At 45.4% G+C, this 22,858-nt stretch overlaps 3 protein-coding genes across 4 annotated transcripts in view; 2 read left to right on the top strand and 1 right to left on the bottom strand.

Annotated features, from left to right (window-relative positions):
- The first annotated feature begins 234 nt into the window (after nucleotides 1–234).
- On the top strand, nucleotides 235–11,292 carry LOC147261437 (elongation factor 2b). Its single transcript, XM_086203442.1, has 14 exons — nucleotides 235–368; nucleotides 1,437–1,651; nucleotides 4,323–4,504; nucleotides 4,629–4,840; nucleotides 4,919–5,094; nucleotides 5,203–5,308; nucleotides 7,228–7,480; nucleotides 7,557–7,752; nucleotides 7,845–7,968; nucleotides 8,078–8,320; nucleotides 8,419–8,772; nucleotides 8,874–9,056; nucleotides 9,308–9,440; nucleotides 10,292–11,292. The coding sequence occupies exons 1-14, from the start codon at nucleotides 366–368 to the stop codon at nucleotides 10,483–10,485; spliced, it is 2,574 nt and encodes an 857-aa protein (XP_086059568.1). The 5' UTR covers nucleotides 235–365; the 3' UTR covers nucleotides 10,486–11,292.
- Nucleotides 10,061–16,165, bottom strand: btbd2b (BTB (POZ) domain containing 2b). Of its 2 annotated transcripts, XM_086203444.1 has the most exons (10): nucleotides 15,611–16,165; nucleotides 15,382–15,501; nucleotides 14,975–15,131; nucleotides 14,294–14,399; nucleotides 14,004–14,201; nucleotides 13,887–13,924; nucleotides 13,732–13,802; nucleotides 12,474–12,561; nucleotides 12,226–12,372; nucleotides 10,061–11,989 (listed from the first exon to the last, which is right to left on the bottom strand). In XM_086203444.1, exons 1-10 carry the CDS (start codon nucleotides 16,132–16,134, stop codon nucleotides 11,828–11,830), a joined length of 1,611 nt encoding a protein of 536 aa, XP_086059570.1. In that variant the 5' UTR covers nucleotides 16,135–16,165; the 3' UTR covers nucleotides 10,061–11,827. The 2 variants fall into 2 exon arrangements, with proteins under 2 accessions (XP_086059570.1, XP_086059569.1); XM_086203443.1 differs by having other exon boundaries at nucleotides 10,065–11,989; nucleotides 13,732–13,924.
- A 4,465-nt stretch (nucleotides 16,166–20,630) lies between these two features.
- LOC147261439 (protein unc-13 homolog A) overlaps nucleotides 20,631–22,858 on the top strand; it is a 35,856-nt gene continuing 33,628 nt past the window's right edge. The window contains exon 1 of the mRNA XM_086203445.1: nucleotides 20,631–20,933. Coding sequence (XP_086059571.1) covers nucleotides 20,912–20,933 — 22 coding nt within the window. The 5' untranslated portion in view covers nucleotides 20,631–20,911. The remainder of the gene's footprint in view (nucleotides 20,934–22,858) is intronic.

A 22,858-nucleotide genomic window follows, 5' to 3' on the forward strand; every position in this document is an offset into this window, starting at 1 on the left:
AATATCCGTTTGAACAACCTACACACATAAAATATGGGAATTATAAAATAACAAAAGGCAATTAAAATAATGGATTTGAGCTGAATTTCTAACTGTGAGAATTCAAGTCCTGCTTGTGCATAAACAGTGCAGACCAGCAGACAGCCAGTCCAGCAGTGGGCACAACTCGAGGAAACCTGAGATGAGACTGGGAGTTTGTGCAGCAGCGCCCTCTACCGGCGCAGACTACCGGCGCCGCCTCACTGCAGCCGGCAGCAGCAGTAGCAGTAGCCGCGTCTCCTGCCATCACCAGGACTGCCTGTCCTCAGAGGCGGTGTTACCAGCAATAATCCGTCACACACAAAGCTACACGACCTGCAGGCAAAATGGTGAGTGTGTGGTGTTGCTCCCACATCCTAACGGCTGCGTGTATTTATTTAATAGCTTTTACTAGCAGGTTCGCTTCATCTAATATTTCTACTATTACCGGAGCAACAAGCTGCGGTGGAGCCAGACAGGTGTGCGTGAAATGGATGCCGATACTTGGTGTTATTATGTGATCAGATAAGACTGCGTTTACGCGCGCGCGTGTGTATGTGTGTACGTGTGTATGTGTGTGAGATCTGGTAGAACATACGCAGCTGATGAAGCAGGGCTGTGGCCTTCTCGCTGTCCCTCAGCAAACCCCTTAATATCCCGCAAGTGACCGCTAACACACATTATATATACAGTAAATGTGTAGCGTGTGTGTGTGTGTGTGTGCGTGTGTGTGTGTGTGTGTGTGTTGTGTGATATAGAGCGCAGGGATCTAATTCGCGGTATTCACCATTGGTAAAAGCTATATATAGATATACATAGATAGCATGAGTTATTGCGTCACACTATTTCTTATATTACATATGCAGCTACGTCATCAACGTAGAGCTCGTTTTTCTCTCGTATTAGTGAGTCAATTCATAATATTATATAAAAAATAATCCTATTGGGGAATTATCTAATTTCTTAACCCAAAATTCTGACCTATTTTCATCCTGAAATGGGTTTATTTCTCCTCTCATGTCCGCTGATCGCAGAGTTCAGGCTTTATGTATTTTATTTCACTTTTGATTATAAAATTAATAACATTTATGGCGATTTTGAGGCAAAGAAAAAGTGCGATGCCTCAGGATTGTGAATGATGACGAGGTCCATTGTGCTGCATTAAGTGAGGGTGACTCAGTGTTTCTTTGCCTCGGGGATGTCTGGTTCACTCACGCACCCGAGGGTGAAGCGTTTGGCCAGAAGTCACTCCTGCTGCTCGGACGCATGGATTCAGTTTCAACCATGACTTTCTTTTTATAACTCCAGTCGAGATGGTCTGGTTGTGGTTGTGAATAAATAGATAGATGTCCTGAATAACTAGGAAGTGCCTGGATGAACGTAACCCTTTCACCCCCCCCCCCCCCCCATCTCACCAGGTGAACTTCACCGTGGACCAGATCCGTGCCATCATGGACAAGAAGTCCAACATCAGGAACATGTCCGTGATTGCCCACGTGGATCACGGGAAGTCCACGCTGACTGACTCGCTGGTGTCCAAGGCGGGGATCATCGCGTCAGCCCGTGCCGGAGAGACTCGCTTCACCGACACTCGCAAAGACGAGCAGGAGCGCTGCATCACCATCAAGTCAACGTACGTAGTTGAGAGACGGACCACACTTATGTGTTATGCTATATGAATTTGTAAATTCTCAAGATTTACGTATTTGTCCCGAGTATATATAAAATGGGAATGTCTTCTAAGTTTGTCTTTATACTTGCAATATCAGCATTGGTAAATATCAGTTGCAGGAAACAGTCTATTTTTTAATAATCTATTCAGCACAGCCATTACTGTATTCAGTATTATTCAGTACTGCCATTTTCAAGGACTTCAGTTAAGTTGTGTAAATGTAACCTCAGATGCTCCCGTTTGAAATCCACTTCATCCATCCATTTTCTACAGTTTATCCCATTAAGGGTCATGGGGGAGGGGGGGGGGTCTATCCCAGCTGCCTCCAAGAGAGAGGCTGGGTTCACCCTGGACAGGTCACCAGTCCATCACAGGACCAACACATAGAGACAGACAACCATTCACACTCACAGTCACACCTACGGTCAATTTAGAGTATCAATCAGCCTCGTCCCCTCTTGATGTCTTTGGACTGTGGGAGGAAGCTGGAGTACCAGAGAGAACCCACACAGGAACAGGGAGAACATGCAGACTCCACACAGAAAGATCCTGTGCTGGAGCCCGGACTTGAACCCAGAACCTTCTTGCTGTGAGGCAGCAGTGCTGACCACTGCACCACCGTGCTGCCCCCACTTCATACAATTCACAGTATTTACTGAAGTCCTTTGATTCAAGTTCTTCACATTTTAGTGTTTGACCTGAGCTTCACTCAACTCTCCTTTGAAAAATATTATATTTAAAGTCTTAGTCTCACTGGTAATGTTCTAAAAACATGTTTTAGGCAACAAAAAAAAAAGAGCTACATAAAATAACTGAATGGTTTGCCCAGATAAAGCTCTCTCTCTCTCTCTCTCTCTCTCTCTATTGCTCTGTCTCTCTCACTCTCTCTAGGGCGGGGGGGAAACTGTGGGTTGTAATGACAAAAAATGTCTGAATATGATAAGGGTATTGCAGCCACCACTTGGCAGGAGTTACCTCCTGCACCTTTGTGGGGTGGTTAGCATAATCGCTTCCTTCAGACGCTGTCCTATCAACTAGACGCAGAGCTCGGTGCTTCAGACCTTGTGGCTTTAGGGTTTTCAAGTGGCCACCCCACATCTTTGGTGTTTTGTCAACTAGCCCACAACAACTCCGTGAGGCTTGACAGCAAAACCAGCATCCTGGAACTGCTCCCTCAGCCCTTCAGGTCTTCTGCTTCAGCCAAAGCCACCTGGATGCTGCTTCTACCTGCCTTGTGATGTTTTTTACCAGGTTTTTGCGGGTTGACCCTCTGACCCCAAGCATTCCCAGTGCGCTCCAGAGGGACTGTCCTGGGAAGCCCCTACAACTGTCTTCCACCACTGTTAGGTTCCAGGCTCTCCACCCCCTATTCTGGCTCTCCAGGATGAGGGACTAGTATTTACCCCACTTGTGCTTGTGTCCCTCCTCAATCCTTTCCTCCCAGGGCAACGTCAGTTCTATTTGGGCCACCTGTTTGGAAGCTCGGGACCAGAGCCCGTATCTGGATGCAGGCTTGTGATGGCAGTCTCTTCTGGAAATTTGATTGTTGTCCGATATCCGATATCAGTTCTCATTTCCCAGTCCTTGCTGTTCAGAGGATCCCTGTACCCCCATCCTCCTTGCCTGCCTTCTCCCCTGGCCTGAGGAAGGCAGTAAAGCCAGGGCCTTTGGCTTGGGTATTGGTGGTCCGCCGCTCCCTCTCTTTTTCCAGTCCATCGGCCAATTGCACCAGCACCTGATCATGTCACCATCTAAACCTCCTGTCCATCAGGCTTGCTCGACAGGATGGCAGGATGTGTTCCAGGTTTGCTGGTTTTCTGCATGGTGCACGTCCGGGATCATCTGCCAACCTCCACCTATGGAGGTTTGTTGGTGCTGGCAGCATGTCATACACGGAAGAGAGGAGGAACTTCATAAGATGCCCCTCCATGTTCCAAATGTCCTTCCAAGTCAGGGATCTTTCCTGCACACTGTCCCATCAGGTCCAGCTGCCCTGCTGGGTCATGGCTACTGCCCTGGCTTGCCTGCCCTCTTCGTCTACTGCCCGAATCTCCTTCTGCACCGTGCCTCTCCCCTCCTTTGCTTTTGCCTCCTCCAGCTTGTTCGTGTCAGGCAGCCAAGGCCCAGCCTTCCTTGGTTTACCGTGCTCATGATGTCTGCATGCTTTAAGCGCTCCTCCGTGTCCCTCAGAGCACTGATGGCTTCCCACTTCCACCCTGTCTTGACTGTGATTTCTGCCTGCCACACTGCCTGATCATCACTGTCCCACAAGGTCATGGCCAACCGGACTTTAGCTGTCTTGTACTCTTCCACGACTGATGTGAGAGGAACCTGCAGCTTGCTCCCTAAACTGTACAGGCCAATGAAGTAGAAGCTTTTTGGGAAGTTGTTGATTTTCCTCTCCAAAGCTTCCACAATTGTCTGGGGCACCTCACAGACCAGCAGAGGCCACAGAAACCTTGGATGCCGTGCTTATAGCCCCATGCCTGGAAGTCCACTCTTATCCAGAGCTTTTAGAATTTAGTGAGATTCATGTAATTGAACTTTCATTGATTTCCCTAGTATTTATTTTATTTAAGATGAAATGGTATAGATATGTGATTAGTGTATTCTCCTTTTTCCTGTTATTCAGGGCCATCTCCTTGTTTTATGAGCTTGGTGAGAACGACTTGGCCTTTATCAAGCAGAGTAAAGACGGAAACGGCTTCCTCATCAACCTCATCGATTCTCCGGGACACGTTGACTTCTCCTCCGAGGTCACAGCTGCCCTCAGGGTAACCGATGGAGCGCTAGTGGTGGTGGACTGTGTATCAGGTAAACCCCCCCAACCCCCAACACACACACAGACACACACACAGACACACACACACACACACACACACACACACACACACTCACTCAATTCCTCATAAGGTTCACTGATCCTCTCCTCTTGCAGGTGTATGTGTCCAAACAGAGACCGTTCTGCGACAGGCCATTGCCGAGCGCATCAAGCCTGTTCTGATGATGAACAAAATGGACCGGGCCCTGCTGGAACTCCAACTGGATCCAGAAGAGCTCTTCCAGACTTTCCAGCGTATCGTTGAGAATGTCAATGTCATCATTTCCACCTATGGAGAGGACGAGGGTGGACCCATGGGCAACATCATGGTAAGGCTCACACCAGAGACACACACTCGTATATGGCTTGGAATTTTCTATTCAAATCTGTTTGTTTTTTGTCTTTAGATTGATCCTATAATTGGTACTGTTGGGTTTGGCTCAGGCCTTCACGGCTGGGCGTTCACATTGAAGCAGTTTGCTGAAATGTACGTGGCCAAATTTACCAAAGGAGATGCTAAGCTGGAGCCTGCGGAGAGGTGTAAGAAAGTGGAGGAGATGATGAAGAAGCTTTGGGGACAGAGGTAAAACATTCACACGTATCCAGAGAGAATTTTTCTATTTCCATTTGTAAGACAAAACAATGAGCCCCTTATTTGAATGTAATGCTTTAATTCATGTGCTTTTCACAGGTATTTCGATCCCAAAACCGGGAAATTCAGTAAGTCTTGTACTGGTGCTGAAGGTCAGAAACTTCCTTTCACTTTTTGCCAGCTTGTTTTGGACCCCATTTTTAAGGTGAATGGAAATATAGTTACACAATTCACAAGAAAATATTTATTTTATATATGTTAGGAATATGAAGCATAAAGAAAAAGAAAATTGTCATAAATTAAAATGAACTTGATAACTTTGTTTATATATTTGGATTGAACAAAGAAGCACAAACTTATTTATCCACCCTTTCCACATGTTGTTGATTGCTTCTTCATTGTTCTAACCTGATATTTAATATAAAAATAGATATGGGGGATCAGATAAGGAATAGAATTAACTTTTGTGGTTGTAGCCCCTAAACTCTACATAACAATTTGAATACTGCAGAATAAGTTAATAGTAGAACATTTCTGCTTTGTTAATGCCTGAAATGCTTCTTGAAAATTTAGCTTATTCGTGTTTAATATGTTTTCAGTTGATTCGATCCTCTGTAGTTACCCCAAGAAATTTATTTTCCTGAACAAGTCCAGTGCCGTCTATTCTTATCTGTACCTGTATGTTCATTTTACAGTTACCAAATAACATTTTTGCCATGTGCAAATTTAGTGGTAATTTTTTTCTATCAATTAATTGACTCATTCCTTTCGTAATATTCAGTCGTTGTTTTTAACTATCCCCTGAACAGAAAGTACTTGCATCATCAGCAAACAATAGTGGCTTCTGTAACTTTGCTTATAACATAAATGCACAGAATGAACAATTTTGGGCTCCACACTGACCCCTGGGGGACACCACAAGCAATGTGTAAATATGTTCAGCAGAAATGACCAACTTGTCTTTTGCTCAAATAAGTCTTAAACCAGTCTAATGTAAGTCCACTGATATAACAGCTCTCCAGTTTTTAATAGATATGGAAAGCTTTTTGAGATCCACAAATACTCCAAATGCATATCTTTGTAATCTTGCATCTAGGATTTCTTTGATTGATTCTGTTAGGTTCGATTTTAATCTCTTGAACACTTTTTCTAGTATTTTGGAGAATTGTGAGTGAATTCACCTTAAAAAAATAAAGAAATTTGAAGGTGCAACATTCACGTCAGGAAGTGTCTCTCTCCCTCTGGCTGGACGAATCTACTCTGCTGGTTGCCCGATTGGCACAACTAACCACTTATAGTCAGAGTTGAAATAGCTGTGATAAGACAGACAATTCATACAGACTATCTTGTTGCAATGCATTTGGTGATGCTGTCACATAATAACAATAAAAACGTGAACCTGTAAAGTTGCTAACTTGTGCTATTGCTATTGTTAGCTTGTAAACGTTCGCTTACTTGTCCATTAGAAAATTGGCCGTCTCAGCATGACTTTTCTGAACCTTGTGGTCTTTCAGCTTAGACCAGTGCAGAAAGGCTGAACCAGTACTGACTGTCGTCTTGCTCCTTTGTTGGTCTGAGATGAATAACTGAATGAGCCCTCACGTTTCTCTGCCTCTTCTCTGGTTAATCAAACACCCAGCAACTCCTGAGCTTTTGCGTTTGGTGACGACACACAGATAACATGTGATATCAGCGTGTTCATGCTGTCGGCTCAGAGATCCTCAACTGCTTGTCAGCAAAATCACTGAAACGTAAATGTTATGAACAGCTTGAACCCCATGAAATTAAAAAAAATAAATTATTATTTCATCCATCCATCCATTCATCCATTTTCTTCCACTTATCCTGTTAAGGGTGGCAGGGTAATTATATCGCCACTATGATTTTTTTTCCAGGGAAATTTAGACTTTCATTCTGCTCCTTTGCAAAAGTTCTGTAGATGTACTTTTTGTAATTTTTTTCCCCTGAAATTGTTGTCCTTTGCACCTTTAAAGCCCTGGGAAATAAATTTTGAAAGTTTCCAGCAAAAGGAGACATGTGACTCCACATTTCAACTTTTTCAGATACAAAATTAAGGATATCTTAGGACAATAACCATCTTTTTTTTTTTTTTTGCCATCTTAGGTGTTTGATGCAATCATGAATTTTAAGAAGGAAGAGGCAGCCAAACTAATCGAGAAACTAGATGTCAAACTAGACACAGAGGACAAGGAGAAGGAGGGGAAGCCCCTGCTGAAGGCTGTGATGCGTCGCTGGCTACCAGCAGGAGACGCCCTGCTCCAGATGATCACCATCCACCTGCCCTCACCCGTCACTGCTCAGAAATACCGCTGTGAGCTGCTCTACGAGGGGCCTGGAGACGATGAAGCTGCCATGGGTCTGTAGGATTGAAGTTAGAAAATTTTGATGATTGCTGTAGAATTTTTTTCAATAATCGTATGTGCTCTTCACAGGTATTAAGAACTGCGACCCCAAAGCTCCTCTCATGATGTATATCTCCAAGATGGTCCCAACCAGCGACAAGGGTCGTTTCTACGCATTTGGCCGTGTGTTCTCTGGCTGTGTGTCCACCGGCTTGAAGGTGCGCATCATGGGTCCAAACTTCATCCCTGGCAAGAAGGAAGACCTCTACATCAAACCCATCCAAAGGTGAGTCAATAAACTAGTTCACAGGGGGTGTAGATGGAGGCAAGTAAAGAAGGAAGCCTTTTATCAACATGTTCTTGTCTTTCCCCTTCCAGGACCATCCTGATGATGGGCCGCTATGTGGAGCCAATTGAAGATGTCCCATGTGGCAACATTGTGGGTCTTGTGGGAGTTGACCAGTTCCTGGTGAAGACAGGGACCATTACTACTTTTGAACAAGTAGGGTGTTGTTTTTCCCCGGTAGCTTTGTATGGCTATCAAGTGCTGTACATATTGAGTCATCACTTGCTGTTGGCAGAAATGAATAGGTGACTGGTTGTGTCCACAGGCCCACAACATGAGGGTGATGAAGTTCAGCGTAAGTCCTGTAGTCAGAGTTGCCGTGGAGGCCAAGAACCCAGCTGACCTTCCCAAGCTGGTGGAGGGCCTGAAGCGCTTGGCCAAGTCTGACCCCATGGTGCAGTGCATCATTGAGGAATCTGGGGAGCATATTGTGGCTGGAGCAGGAGAACTGCATCTGGAGATCTGCCTGAAGGACCTGGAGGAGGACCATGCCGGCATTCCACTGAAGGTGAGATAGTAGCACCGTAACTGGTCCTTCAGGAGACAGTAGACAAGAGACAAGAGCAAATCTGAAGTCTGAATCCCTTCTCGCTCCTTTTCTTTCAGAAATCCGACCCAGTCGTTTCTTACAGAGAGACGGTGTATGAAGAATCAAACCAGCTGTGTCTGTCGAAGTCTCCCAACAAGCACAATCGACTCTTCATGAAGGCCCTTCCTTTCCCAGAAGGCCTGGCGGAGGATATCGACAAGGGGGAAGTTTCTTCTCGACAGGAGCTCAAGGCCCGTGCACGGTACCTTGCAGACAAGTATGAGTGGGAGGTTACAGAAGCCAGGAAGATCTGGTGCTTTGGTCCAGATGGAAATGGGCCCAACCTGCTGATAGACGTAACGAAGGGGGTTCAGTACCTCAACGAGATTAAGGACAGTGTGGTGGCTGGTTTCCAGTGGGCAACTAAAGAGGTACAGGCCAAAAAACTTCCAACAAATTATTTTTTTTTAAACAATGCTGTGGTTTATTATGTACATTGATGTTATTGTACTCTGTGAATCTCATATTGCAGGGTGCACTGTGTGAGGAGAACATGCGCGGAGTCCGCTTTGATATTCATGATGTGACGCTGCACGCAGACGCCATCCATCGTGGTGGCGGACAGATTATTCCCACAGCCCGCCGGGTTCTGTACGCCTGCCAGCTCACGGCTCAGCCCAGACTCTTGGAGCCCGTATACCTCGTGGAGATACAAGTGAGTGTACAGAGGCCCATCCGTAAAATCATTGACTTTACAGCGTTTCAAATATTTCAGCATATAGTGAAAGATGACTTGTAGCGGTCAGCCTGCAACTCAGATGACAAAATACAATGGAAGAAGGAACAGCGTAAAATGTGAAAGTGCATCCTTAGACTGACAGGGAAAAAAATGTTTCCAAGTCTGATTTATATGGCTTGACCATCAGGATTATGCATGTCTGACTGCTGTGCCTTTGCTCTACCCAGTGCCCGGAACAGGCAGTCGGTGGGATCTATGGCGTGTTGAACAGGAGACGAGGTCATGTCATCATGGAATCCCAGGTTTCGGGAACTCCCATGTTTGTCGTGAAAGCCTTCCTACCTGTCAATGAGTCCTTTGGTAAGTGTGTAATACACGTCTGTACGGTGCTATTTCTTTGGAAAAGGTTTTTCTGTTGCAGTTCCGATCTAAATATAGAACATGTCGTGTTTCTCTTGGTTATACGCATCTTCCATATTGCGTTTCTTTCATGCTGCAACCCTATAAGAATGTTGAATTACAATACTTTTATTTTTTTGTTGCAATTTTTGATGGATCACTTGTATAAATTGAGTCATTAACTAAATTTTAGAAAATTTTAATCAACATCTTTCCTGTGAAGTTGAATTTGGAATCTCTAAAAGTGGTAAATGAACACAATTTTTAAAAAGTTATAATAATCAGTTGAAGTTAACCAGAGTATCAACTGCCAACAAGTCAATACCAGGCAGACATGCGGAGTCTGCAAGCATGAAAATGCTGTCATGGAATTTGAAAATAGCAATTTTCAAAGAGGGCTGTGGCCTTCAAAATATTTGACAGCGTGAGGTTTCATTAAGAGATCATGAAAATATATTTCTCTTCTTTTGACAATTTTCTTGATGTGATCAGAGGTTGTAATTTTAGACAATTTGTGAATGACTAATGACTTGAAAAACTGTGGATGATTGAGAGACATGGAAAGGAAGAGAAGCTTTTTAGTGAAGGTCCGTTTTTATTTTCAAAACATTTCATAAATGTTGAGGAAACCTCCTGTTCTTTTCATGTTCCACCATAAAAAAAATTGTAAAAACCAAGTTCAAGTATTTTTTTTTTTTTTTTGTAGGAAATTGTCCACAATGACATTTTTACTGTGCAGAAAAACTGAAGACTACCGTGACAAATTGTATTCTTTAGTGGAATATTCATAATAATCATGTTATGTCCTCCAGGGTTCACCGCTGACCTGCGCAGCAACACCGGAGGCCAGGCCTTTCCTCAGTGTGTATTTGACCACTGGCAAATTCTCTCTGGAGATCCCTTCGATGCTACCAGCAAACCCTGCGCGATTGTGGCCACAATCAGGGGTCGCAAAGGTCTGAAGGAGGGCATCCCCGCCCTCGACAACTTCCTGGACAAACTGTAAACATTGGATGAAGTACCAACTCAATCTCTAAACCCTACCCCGAGGGCACTTTAAAATCTTTGCACAGGCTTAAAAGATACATCGCACAGTTTGTTTGACTTTGAAAAAAAAAACCCTAAAAACAGCTAGCACCGTAGGTTAGCGGAGGCAGCGACGCTTGTTTCATTTCACAGCGACAGTACACCAAGTGCCTAGGGTGAGGGTTTCGGGGAATATTGGAGTAAAGCAGTTGTATCAATTCCTTCTTTCTTCTAGTCCTCCACATCACACCCCCACTCCCCTCTTTTCATCTGCCAGGATGGGTCTGTACAGTGCACTGTGATACTGCTGCAATAATAAATGGATCATGACATGACAACAAAGTGTTTCAGAACTCTCCACCTTTGTTCAATGGATGTAATGAATAAAAACATTACAACAGACTATTCTTTTTTTTTCCCCTCACTCTTTAATCAATAGTTATCTCAAGTTACATATATAATGTTAATAAATGCCACTTTTAATATACAACCCTTAATGTCTGCACCGAGAAAGCCCACACTAATTAAAAGAAGAATCCTATCTGCAGAGTTAGTGTGCATCCATTCAACAACCAAATAAACATACGCAAGGCCCAAAAGTGCAAGGTTTCTTGGGTGTAGGCAACTACCAAGCAAGGACACAAGAAATAACAGATTGAACTGTATTTTTTTTTTTAAAAACCTCAAAATTGCTTAACATGTCATATTGTAAAGATTAATGTGAAGTTTGGTTGACAAAGCTTATGAAATTTGTGACAGTTACAGTTGATGTAAAGATGTGAAATGGTGGTCTGGACTGAACAGTATCGGGGTGGGGTGGGGGTGTTTCTTACTTGGCAAAATAAAACTGTACATCCATACAGTTAAAACTCTTCTCTGCACCAATGCTGTTGAGTACATGACGGGGGAATCGCACAGCTCAAGTCAAATTCAGGGTCAAGCTTTTTTATGTTGGCGATCGGCAGCAGAAACGTTGAGACTTGGGAGGACCCGAGAGGCCCCTCCCTCCCTCCTTCCTCCCTCTCTGTTTATGGAGCTAGAGTCATGGCTGTTATTACTACAACAACAAAGGGATAAAAGGAAGCTGCTGTGAAAGACAGAGAGAGGGAGAGAGAAAGAGAGAGAGAGAGAGGACTGCATCTCAAATGAGATCCTCATGTAGTGACCTACATCGCCTCCATGTGGCCAGCGGTAGTCCACTACATGGAGGCCGACAGTATGACAGCTGACAGATTAGCCCCGAAGCACGGCTGCAGAAGCGTGATCCCGCGCTGGTGTCAGACCCTCACATTTGATGGAAGATCACTGACATCCTGGAGTGACTATGTGTAGAAGATGACCTCAGGGATCTGTCCGTCCTCTACTGAAGTGCCGTTGTTGTTCCCTGCTGCGTAGCAGAAGGTAAAACAGGTCTTTGTGCCAGTGGATGATGACTCATGCGTTACCTTTCGCATTCCCTTAGTCCCATAATGAGAATCTGGACCCTGCAAGCGAGAGAGAGAGCGAGCGAGAAGAGACAGCATCGAGACACATTAGACATGTTAATAATTCTGCATGATGATACACTTCCTCTACTTCCAGGGTCTCAAATGTGAAGATTTACTGGTTTGATCACTCAGTTTGAGGACTAAATCAATCATGAAAATAACTTGCAGGCCTTGAAATACTCATTCACGAGAAAAGAGTGTATTTGATCTACGAGCTCCAGGGCAGCACGGACCTTGAGTGTAGCGCAGGCGGTGTAGTTAACATTGGGTAGGATCTCCACTGGCTCTTTGAACATGACTCTGAAGGTGTTGGCTGAGCCGTCGCAGCTGAAGCCTGTATCGTTCTGACCCAGCACAGTGTTACTGTCCGTGTGGATGATCTGCATGGAGGAAGCACACATACATAAAGTGAGATGAAACCGGAAACAAAAACAAACTAAAATTCTGGGAACAGGACAGTGAGAGATGCTGGGGTCCATACTTGAATATTGACTTGGTAGTCCGTGGGCCCGTGTATCGAGCCGTACAGGCCGAAGCCAACCACAAATATCCTTCTGTTTACGGAGAACCTGGGAGGAAGAGCAGCATGTTGGTATTTATCTCAGTCCTAGATGGCAGCACCCACAATCCTGACTGAGGCATCAACGGGACTACGACCGAGTGGCAGCACAGATGTCTTTTCAAGTTTTTGCTGGTTTTAAAAAAAGGTGCACTTTGTGGAATTCTGAGCTAGCTAGCAAATGGCTGTGGCCTCTTGTTGCACCTCGACAGAACAATGAATCCCAAATGGAGCCGCAGTTAAGCTCTGCCACCCTTCAGAGTTTTGCTTGCTTCTACCCGGAGTCTCACCCTAACAGTAGTCTCCAAGAGCCTGAAAAGGAAATTGATCAGGTCGTTTACTGGCTCTTGCTCAGTCGCATGAGACGAGTGCATCGTTGTGTAACCGTATTGGATGTTTTCTTTCCATCTCTATCTGAAGCTGTAGAGCAACTCTGTTTTTCCCCCCACATTAAAATTAATTTAAAAAATCTTTTGTGTATACCACACACATCATATTATGTTGAAGTTAATGTTTAAGTAACTGTTGGATGTCATTATTGCTAGCTTGTTCACCGCTTTTACCTCTGTGGTTGTTATTGTTTGTGTCTTTGTCTCCCCCTTCCCCTGTCATTCTGTCCTCCTCCTTTGTCTCCCTCTCTCTCTGTCCCTCTTTCCTAATCTCTATCTGTCTCTGCCCCCATTTTCCTGCTCTCTTTTCCTCCAACCGATCAAGGAGGATGCCCGTTCCCACTGAGCCTGGATCTGCTCGACATTCCTGCCTGTTAAAAGGAAGGTTTTCCTCGCTGCTGTTGCAGGATGTGCTTGCTGATGGAGAATTGTTGGGTGTAAATTCATTGAAGGAGTTTGGTGCTGGACCTGCTCTGCTACTAAAGTGTCATGAGACCTGCCCATTCGATCCCCTGTCAGTAGAGATGTACAGCAGCTCTGACCCCCACAGCAGTTGAAAAAAAAAAAAATCAAAATTAGCCACTATAACCTCTATTTGTTTTGAGGTGTGTCATTTTAGCCGTAGGCATGTCAACATTTCAGTTCAACTGCTGTAGGAACTGCCGTTCGTCTGGTCCTGGTTAAAAGCCAGATCTGCTCAACAGCAGATTTAAGCTACTCGACTAAAATGGAACGTATTAGACAGAAAACGTTATCTGTGTTCTTCAGATTTATGTCACAGTTTCGCTCACCGTATACGGTCACTTGTCCCACTGTAGCCCCAGCGACTCTCCACCTGCCCGAACCGTGTGATGCTGCACTCCTTCCCGCGGAGACAGCAGCGAGGCCGGTCAATAAAGTCTACACGTGGTTTGGGGTTTACGGTGAAGTGGAGGAAGAGACTCACCACCTCTCTGTCAGTCAGAATACTGGACTGGGCTGGACCTGGAGGGGCGCAGATGCAACCCTGGTTTAATAGAAGGTGTTGGGAAGGGAAAAGAGGAGACGGAGAGTTTCTGTTCACCTGCAGCAAACTCCTCGATGGTCATAAGGGGGAAGCGGATGAGTGTGAGGGCCTTGCCAAGGACTTTACGCTTGTTCTCCGGCGTGGGCTGCAGCTGCTGGCGGTGAGCTTCGGCCTCAGCCCAACGCACGGCAGCTCCAAACAGACGCACCTCCCTTACACCTAAAGTATCTCTCTCCAGGACTGCCACCAGGGTATCTACAGGAGGGGGGAGACCCAAACGGAGAAGCGGTGAGGAAATCTGAACAACACGCAGCAAGAACACGCCAAAAACACTGAGGCAACGTTACCCAAGTCGATGTCTGTGAAGCCTTCAGCCGCCAGGGCGTCTCCGGTGTTCTTATCAATGTTCTCTAGACAGAGGCTGGCAAGCTGCGGCTCGTCAAACAATCTTGCCTGGAACCAGAAAAGCAGAGAGAAAAGGAGCAGGAAATATTGATAGCCTCTGTGTTGTTGCTCCGATAAAAGTTCAGCAACATCCATGATTTATAAGGTTCATATTTCTATGAATTACAGTGAAAATGTAACGACCATAAATCCTCTGAAATGTCTGTTTCCACACGAATAATAAAGAGAAAGCCATGTTAAAATTTACCAGAGTATATTTACCAAAAAATGTCCGACAAGCTGTGTAAGTTGATGCAGCGTGAACACGAATCGGTAAATTTCCACAACTTTTACATCCCCCCCCCCCCCCCCCGGATTTATTTGACACTAAAAACATGTCCAGATCTGGAAATTCATATTTTCCAAATTCCATGGATTTTTCTAGTTTTTCAGGACCATCTGAACTCTGGACTAATTGTACACTAGAAGTTACCCTTAACTGAACCTCATATTGTATCCTGACTGACAGCGTTTACTGCTGATTAATTCCAGGTCTTGGATATAAATATGCACTGTGTCTGCAGAGGGACATGGATGGAGCCAACAGTCCCAGGCCAGACCAGCTTCATCCTCCAGGTGCTCACCTGTGTAAGCAGCATGAAAGCGTTGTCCGCTCTCAGGTTCTTCTTGAGGAACTCCACGCAGTGAGCCTCCAGCGCCGGTACTGCGTACTTTTTCGCTGTATACAGTGTGGTCATCACCGTCTCAGGACCGATCTGGACTTCATCAGAGTAAAGGAACCTACAGGGTGTCCACAAGACATCACAACTTTATTGAGCGCGCGCACAAACACACACACACACACACACACAAGATGATCCTTTACTCACATGAAGCCAGAATTTATTCATTGCTGTAATTGAACTCAGTTTTATTAACGCCATTCCCCCAATAATCGAAGGTGAGATGCAAAACGCATGCATTAAGTGCGACAATGACACCGACAGACTCAGATATCAGCTTAGACCGCCTCGGCCCCCCCGGTCCTTACTTGAGCAGGGCCAGGAAAGCAGCTGGCTCCACATCAGGAAGCTCTATTTCCGTCGAGGTTGTCGCCATCCCGCCGTTAAACATGGCATCGAACACGGCGCTTCCCACCGCCAGCACAAACCTGGCGATGCAGGCAGAGAGCCACAACAAAGGCCGGGCCAAGAGTTTTTGTTAGACGTGCTCGGAGCTAATGTTAGCTGTTGTTATTAACGATGCTACACTCCTCTCACCTGTGCGCAGGTATCCTCTGGACCCCCATTCCTTTGCCCACTAAAAAATGAACGTCACTGAGCACCTCGTTGTTGAAGAGGAACGCGAACCTCTCCTTCACGGTGCTCTTCGTCGCCTGCCAATTGTACACAGGCTCTCGGTACACCAGCACAGACGCAGCCGCCGGTGTAGCAGTCGGCGCCACCGCCGGGGTAGCGTTTGATGCCGCGATTGTTGCCATGTTGGACGCCGGGGTGGCCATGGCTCCTGCTGCCGCAGCACCTGCCGCAGCGGGCTGCTGCTGCAGGGAGCTCTGCGCAGTCGGCGGAGCTCCGGTTGAGACGCCGTTGCTGTCTCCGCCGCCAGGCCCCATTTGCGGGTTGGGGCGTCTCGCAGTCCCCTGCGCTCCTCCAGCCGAACCGATCCCTCCACCGTTGGATGCTGGCATCGAGAAAACACTGTTGCTGGGCTGGCTGTTTCCCAAAGGACCCGGACCGGAGAAATTAAGGCAAGGAGGCCTGCCGCTGTTGTCTCCAGCGGCCATCTTGAATGTAGTGGAGGCGTAAACAACACACTTCTTCTTCGCCGTCTTTGAGCTTTAATGGCGGTCGGCAAACCCGCTACTTGGCGCACTGACGCCACCAACTGGATTTTAGAGCAGGTCGAGAGGTCGAAGAGGAAACCAAACAAAGCACACAAGATAGAAAGATTGTGTCAGCTAATTCCGTTTATTTTACTAATTTAATAACCTCAGAATATATATTTTTTATGTAAATTGTGGTTCAAACCTACACAAACTATTCACAAACTTGTATTGTGGGTCCACAAGCTTAATTCTGGAAGGCAGCTGGTCCAGACAACATCCCTGGGAAAGTGCCGGGCCCTGCCTAAATAATTGGCATCCCATTGCTCTCACCTCAATTGTGATGAAGTGTTTTGAACAGATAGTCATAGCCCTTACCAAGAGGAACATCCCAGCCACTTTAAATATCCAGCAGTTTGCATACTGAGCTGGTCCCTCAGCCCTCACACACTTTGAGGGTGAGGACACACACGTCAGAATGCTATTTATTGATTGCAACTCATCACTCAGCATTCAGCACACAGGCTCCTCACCCTCAGACTGACACTGGGCTTCTGAGACTGGATGCAGAATTTCTTCACAGTTGGACCCCCACCAGTCAGAGATGGATACATCAGGCCTCGGTAAGCACAGGGGCCCCCCAGGGCAGTGAGCTGAGCCCTCTGCTGTACACACCCTTCACCCATGGCTGGGTAGCATCCCAGACCAGCACCTGCATAATTAAATTTGCAGACGACACTAAAGTCATTGTCACAAATATTACTAGTTTGCCTTTGAGCTCTTGCCTTCTGGCAGAAGAAACGGAATCCCAAAGTGCAAATTAAACTGCTTTAAATACTCTTTCATACCCACCTCCATCAAAATTCTAAACTCTAAATAGACCTGTACAGCGAGGCATGGAGAGTGTGCAATAACAAATAACTGTTTTGTATGTTATTTGGGTTTTTTCTTTCTTGTTTTGTTTTATTCTTCCGCTTTAATCTTTCATCGGTTGTGCCATGAGTGTTTATGTAGCCTACATGTACGTCTTTTCCTATCATGTGTATTTATTTTCTGGAAGGGTAGCTATTATGCATTATGCACTTTGAGTCCAAGACAAATTTCCCCTGGGGGACAACAAAGTATATTCTATTCTATTCTATTTAATATATATCTTACCCAATGGGACATATAGCCTTTATACTGCTCCCCCGACACACCCTGCACCAGAATCTGCGAATATAAATGCAGAGTCTAAATAATTATGATCTATATTGTTCCTGACTATTCACCACACTGGCGTTTGCTTTGAGTTTTCTTCAATGCCTCTTGGCTACTGAGACGAGAACGACGCGCTTTATCGCCTGGGCAATTTCAAGCAGTCTTCACAGTCATGGCGGCCTCTGCTGCCCTCTAGTGCTTGTTTTTGGTACGTCAACATTGTTGTTCGTCATCCTGTGTTCTTGCAAATAAAACCCTGTTCATGATCATTATTTCTACTTTACGGGCAATTCTTGTACAAGATCAGCCCCCCACCCCCTCAAATATTTGTATTGCATCCTTCATAAAACCATTGCACCTCAAAGTATTTTAAGCAAAGCAAAGAACATAAGAACCATGTTGAGGAGAATATCAAAAAGAGAATAAACGTCAGGATTTACAACATAAGATGGAAAATAAAATATAATTACTGTTAAATAGTAGTAAGTAAAATGCATTAAAAAAGCAAACAAAAAAGTGCAGATGACGTTAAGAGGTTGCAGATCTCAGGGTACTGTGTTCTGCAACTTTGGGGCGCAATCAACCAAAGCTGCATCACCTCCTCTTTCTGCTGTTGCTGGAAACCTGCAATAGCCCAGCATCGGATGATCCTTGGGTTCTCAAAATACAGTAAATGCACTTGTTTTTGTTTATTTTCACCACAGTTGCAATTTCTCAAATACTGCAGTACATTTAGAAGTATTCACTATAGGAACACAGTACACATTTGAGTCAAGATGACTTAGGGCTGTTCGTATTTATCATCCTTGCTGAATCATTATTTATGCTATCATCAACACCTCACTTTGACACCACAACATGTCAAAACCTAACAAAAACACACAAAACCAGTTGAAAATGTTTGTAATCTGTCACAACCATTGTTTGCTTGTCCTTTCGTCCCATTCAATTCGAAACAACAAAGCAGTAACGCTCGGTATCAGTCCTCCGCACCGCACGATGACCTTTTGATTCCTCATCGTATCTCCACTCACTCTATTGTTTTTCCTCCTCATCCTCCAACAGACTCAGCACTTTTGGGAGTTCTGTTTTATTCTAGCTCACATTCCATCAGGGGGCTTCAGCCTTTTTTCACTCCTCAATGTCACATGACTTTGTTTAATGTTTTTTTTAAATCAATTTGGCCAACAAATTGGCGGCCCGGTGGTGCAGTGGTCAGCACTGTTGCCTCACACCAAGAAGGTTCTGGGTTTGAGTCCCGGCTCCAGCACAGGATCTTTCTGTGTGGAGTCTCCATGTTCTCCCTGTTCCTGTGTGGGTTCTCTCTGGTACTCCAGCTTCCTCCCACAGTCCAAAGACATCAAGAGGGGACGAGGCTGATTGATACTCTAAATTGACTGTAGGTGTGACTGTGAGTGTGAATGGTTGTCTGTCTCTATGTGTTGGTCCTGTGATGGACTGGTGACCTGTCCAGGGTGAATCCTGCCTCTCACCCGTTGACGCTGGGATAGGCTCCAGCCCCCCCGCGACCCTTAATGTAGGAATAAGCGGAAGACGATGGATGGATGGATGGATGGTTTTCCCCACATATTATCTTAATCCAAGCATGTTTATGGGCCTGAGATTACAGAGAGAGAGATAAAAGAATGAAAGAAAAAGACTATCTTGTGTACAAGCACTCATTTCCCAGTTTCATAATAATAGAATAAGGGTTCAGTTCACAAAAACACAGCAAGGGAAAACACTGTAAACACTTCAAATCTGCAAACTTGACATTATCATGACAGGCTCTCAGAACACACCCGGCTTGCCTACTCTCAAGAGATGCTCTGATACTACTTTTTCCTTCCTGATACCTCCACTTGCCCATCCAAGTACTGATCCAATACCTTTTTTAACAAATGTAAATACATATCCGCAGTTTGCTTACCAAGCGTGTATACTCCTAACCCTGTATGGATGCGATGTCACGATTGTGTGTAAAACGTGAACAAACACAGAGAATGAAGCCACACATCTTTGTTTTATCGTCTGCATTGACAGTCGCCCTCCGGGCTGCAGCTTCGGTGCTGCACACGCCTGCTAGCTCCCTCACATTCATGCTAACCATCTCTCCTTTGCTGCATCTAGCGGAAGCTGAACACAGCCTCCTGCGTAAGCTACCGTTTTAGAGTAGCGGAGAAGATTGAACTTCTTGAGTGTAGTATTAGTCAGCCATAGCCAGGCTGAGAGGGAGGCAGCAGGGTCCTGTTTCAGGGCTTTGTATCAGATCAATGCATAAACTTGAATACTGACTGGTGTTTTCAGCCAGTATTGGAAGGTTTACCAGTCCTGGTGTTGGGATCTCTCCTCTGCTGTCCTCTACTCTAATCTAATGCAGTCATGTGTTTAGTAGTTTGTGTCTTTGTTTTCTGGCTCCATGCAAAGTGAAATCTAAAGGCTGTCATGTTCTCGGGTTGTTCATTCATTTGTCCGTGTGCTCCATTTTCCAGTAATGTGATATCTTTGGAATCCCTTGAAGGAATTTCGCCAAAATCTGCGGCAACGTTCACTGGGACATTTGGATGAACTAAAAAGACTATGTTGGTCAAATGCCTTTGTCACCTCCCACGTTTACGATATCTGTCCCATTCTAGCAACCCAACATGTCTGAAATACCTCAAGAGAATGTCTTCAAAAATCACCACGGAGTGGCCACTGGGATTTCAGGATGACATGAAAAGATTATGGCGTTAAAAGGTCACTGTCACCTGACGTGTGTGATGTATCTGTCCCATTCCTATTGATGCCATGTCTGTAGAGGGAGGGAATTTCTTTAAAAATCCGGTCCACTGGGACTCAAGGATCACCTGAAGACATTTCAGCGGTCAAAGGTCAGAGTGACAGGCACACATATGTGGATGCCCGCTACTGTGGTGCAGTGCCTCTTGTTGTGCTTATCTACAGGACCCAGTGGTAAAGCAGGCGCAAGTAGGCGCATCCCAAGAAAAGCACCTCTAATTTATCTCTTTGAGGACCATGAAATATGAAATATGAAACACTGCATCAGGCATAATTCAAAGAAAGCATCGCCAAGTGACTGAGACAGTGAATGGAGTCCCTGGTCGCTGCGTTGTTCATTGAGAGCAGCTCGTGCTCCTCGGGCCCATCCCGTCCTCCCGTCACCTTACCGCCTGCTGCTACTCATCAAGCGTGACGTCAGGGCGGCGCGGGGAGCTGTCCTCTCGCGCAGGGTGCTGCTGCTGAAACAAGATGGCTGAACGCGCAGGAGGAGCGGCGGAGGCGAGCAGCTGAGGCAATGCAGAGGAGGAGGAAGAGCACTCCTGTCCAGTGTTGTCCTGCCAAAAGGAGCCGGTAGATTGAAAGACGAACGCTTTTGACATCATGTGCTTTTGGCGGTGAGAGTTTCCGGTTCTTTTTTTCTTTTTCTTTTTCTCTTCTTTTTGGTAGCTGACCAAAGGAGAAACGGACTGAGCAAACAAATCACGGAGCAGCCAGGCAGCCCCTCAGCGGAGGACAGCCGGGCACGCTTACAGAGATGTCCCTGCTATGTGTGGGAGGTAGGGGCAAAGATGAGACTCTGTGTGTCCGCTGTTGCTCACTTGTTCGCGGTTTCGCCCGCCGCAGTTGTCAGACGGGTCCTGGGGGCTGTCAGCTCCGGAGAAAACTCCGCGCAGGCAGCGGAGGACTGGTGCCAAGGAGCTGGTAAATCACAGGGTAGCCGTTTTGAGAGGAGGGGGACACGAAGACACAGTTATCAGAACTGTTGCTTAATGGCATGTGTCGTTAATTAACTAGGACCGAAAAGAGGAACGAGCCAAGTGGTGACCACTATCCTGCCCCAGGCATGTTAGAGCCTAGCTAGTACTGTTGCAGTGTGTGTGCGTGTGTGCGCGTGTTTGTGCGTGCTTCCACTCTGTTCATTCATGCGTGGGTAGCCAGAGGAGGAGGACAAGGAAAAGCCCCTGCCGCCTCTGCCGCGCCGCTGCCGCGCAGTTGCCGCCTCTACGCCGCTCTGTAGTCGTGAGGGAATACTCGCTGCTTGCTGGAGGTGCGCGTCAACTCTTTTTTTTTTTTTTTTTTTTTCCCTGAAGCGATGCGTCATCTCATCCTACCGACTTCCTGAAAAACACCTGATGCTGTCACGGATTCCTCTCACCGCCATGAATAAGCATCATTGCTCACCGAGCAGCAGCAGCAGCGGCGGCTTGGCATCAGGAGAATATGACCCAGGACCTCTATTGATTTTGGGGTCCTGTAGTGTTTATTAATAGGCTAAAAAGAATAAAACCTCTTTTGAACGGACGTTTTCCTAAATATAACTATAACCCAGTGATGTGGGAACTAAATATAGAAGAAGCGGTGATAACAATAGAATTATAACAAGTAGGACGTGTAAAGAAACCTGTCATCTGAAAAGAGCCGCAACTAATGATCATTATGAATAGAAATTATGGTTTGATCTATAAAATGGCAGAAACCGGTGCAAACGAAGAAGCCCGTAATGACAGAATAGCACAGGATTTTTGTTGCTCTTTTTTTGGGCTAAAATCAGCGCATGGATGAGAAATCAGTTGATCAAAGTTTGGGATTTTTTTTTTATATCAACAGGCTGATTTACTCGGTTATGTAACAGAGGAAAAGACATATATTGTTCTAAGTAAAGTCTGTAATATTTTATTTAGCAATATTACTTTTTCATTCAGGTCAGTGAAAGCCTACTGGGACTCCAGACTCTTTAAAAGTTCAAAATTAGTTTTTAGGAGTTTTTTGATGTACTTTTTTTCCTTTTCAGTTTGTTCAAAGCTTCCACTTAAAAATGTCCTCATATCATATGATCGTTCATTACAAGATTTTGTAAGAACTAGACTTCGGTTAAAGGCAGCCTGGTGTCGGGGTTTGTATTGCTGTTAATTCTGGTTAAAAAAAAAAGAAAAAAAAAGCTGTACGTGTCAGTTTTCAGCCTCCTTAACTCGCCAACAGTCATTATCAGTGAGAAGCGATTCCCAACATATAGATAATCATTTTTTCAGGTCTTCCGGTCTTTGTAAATCTGAACAATGACTACTAACTAAAGCGACTTTGTTGTGTCAGAGCGTCTCACATTAGATTTCATTAATGGAAAGATGGAAGTTCGGCCCCTCGTGGCTGTCACCCCACCTCATCCAGGTCCACCAGTGACGGTCCGAGCACCAAGTCAGTTGCAGGTGTGGTTGAGAGCCTGAGCGTTATTCATTCATAAGCGCTGCTGCAGCTGTCAGTGTCGTAGACTACGAGACTTGGCAGGATGCCTCCCTTCTGTTCCTCTTACATCATTCATGCTTACCTGACTGGAGCTATTTCTGGCCCCCAGTACTTGAGCTTCTTCAAAAGGCCTTTAGAGTGCAGATAAAGCAGAATTCAGACACATTTACAGATTAACTCTTAAAAAACTTGGCTTTTTTCCTGAAGACGTCCAACATACTTTCAAATCCAGTTGACTCTC

Source organism: Aulostomus chinensis, chromosome 5 (genome assembly GCF_037954235.1).
Source record: "Aulostomus chinensis isolate RoL2024-O1b breed Wild chromosome 5, RoL_Achi_v1.0, whole genome shotgun sequence".
NCBI classification, from domain to species: domain Eukaryota; kingdom Metazoa; phylum Chordata; class Actinopteri; order Syngnathiformes; family Aulostomidae; genus Aulostomus; species Aulostomus chinensis.

Excerpts from the sequence above, each read along its gene's own strand:
- LOC147261437 (XM_086203442.1), top strand. Across the intron at positions 7,481-7,556 it reads AGACGATGAAGCTGCCATGG|GTATTAAGAACTGCGACCCC; the intron begins GTCTGTAGGATT and ends TGCTCTTCACAG. Across the intron at positions 7,969-8,077 it reads CCATTACTACTTTTGAACAA|GCCCACAACATGAGGGTGAT; the intron begins GTAGGGTGTTGT and ends TTGTGTCCACAG.
- btbd2b (XM_086203443.1), bottom strand. The coding sequence starts at position 16,134 with ATGGCCGCTGGAGACAACAGCGGCAGGCCTCCTTGCCTTAATTTCTCC. Across the intron at positions 14,400-14,974 it reads CTTTCATGCTGCTTACACAG|GCAAGATTGTTTGACGAGCC; the intron begins GTGAGCACCTGG and ends TTCTGGTTCCAG. Across the intron at positions 12,373-12,473 it reads ACTACCAAGTCAATATTCAA|ATCATCCACACGGACAGTAA; the intron begins GTATGGACCCCA and ends TCCTCCATGCAG.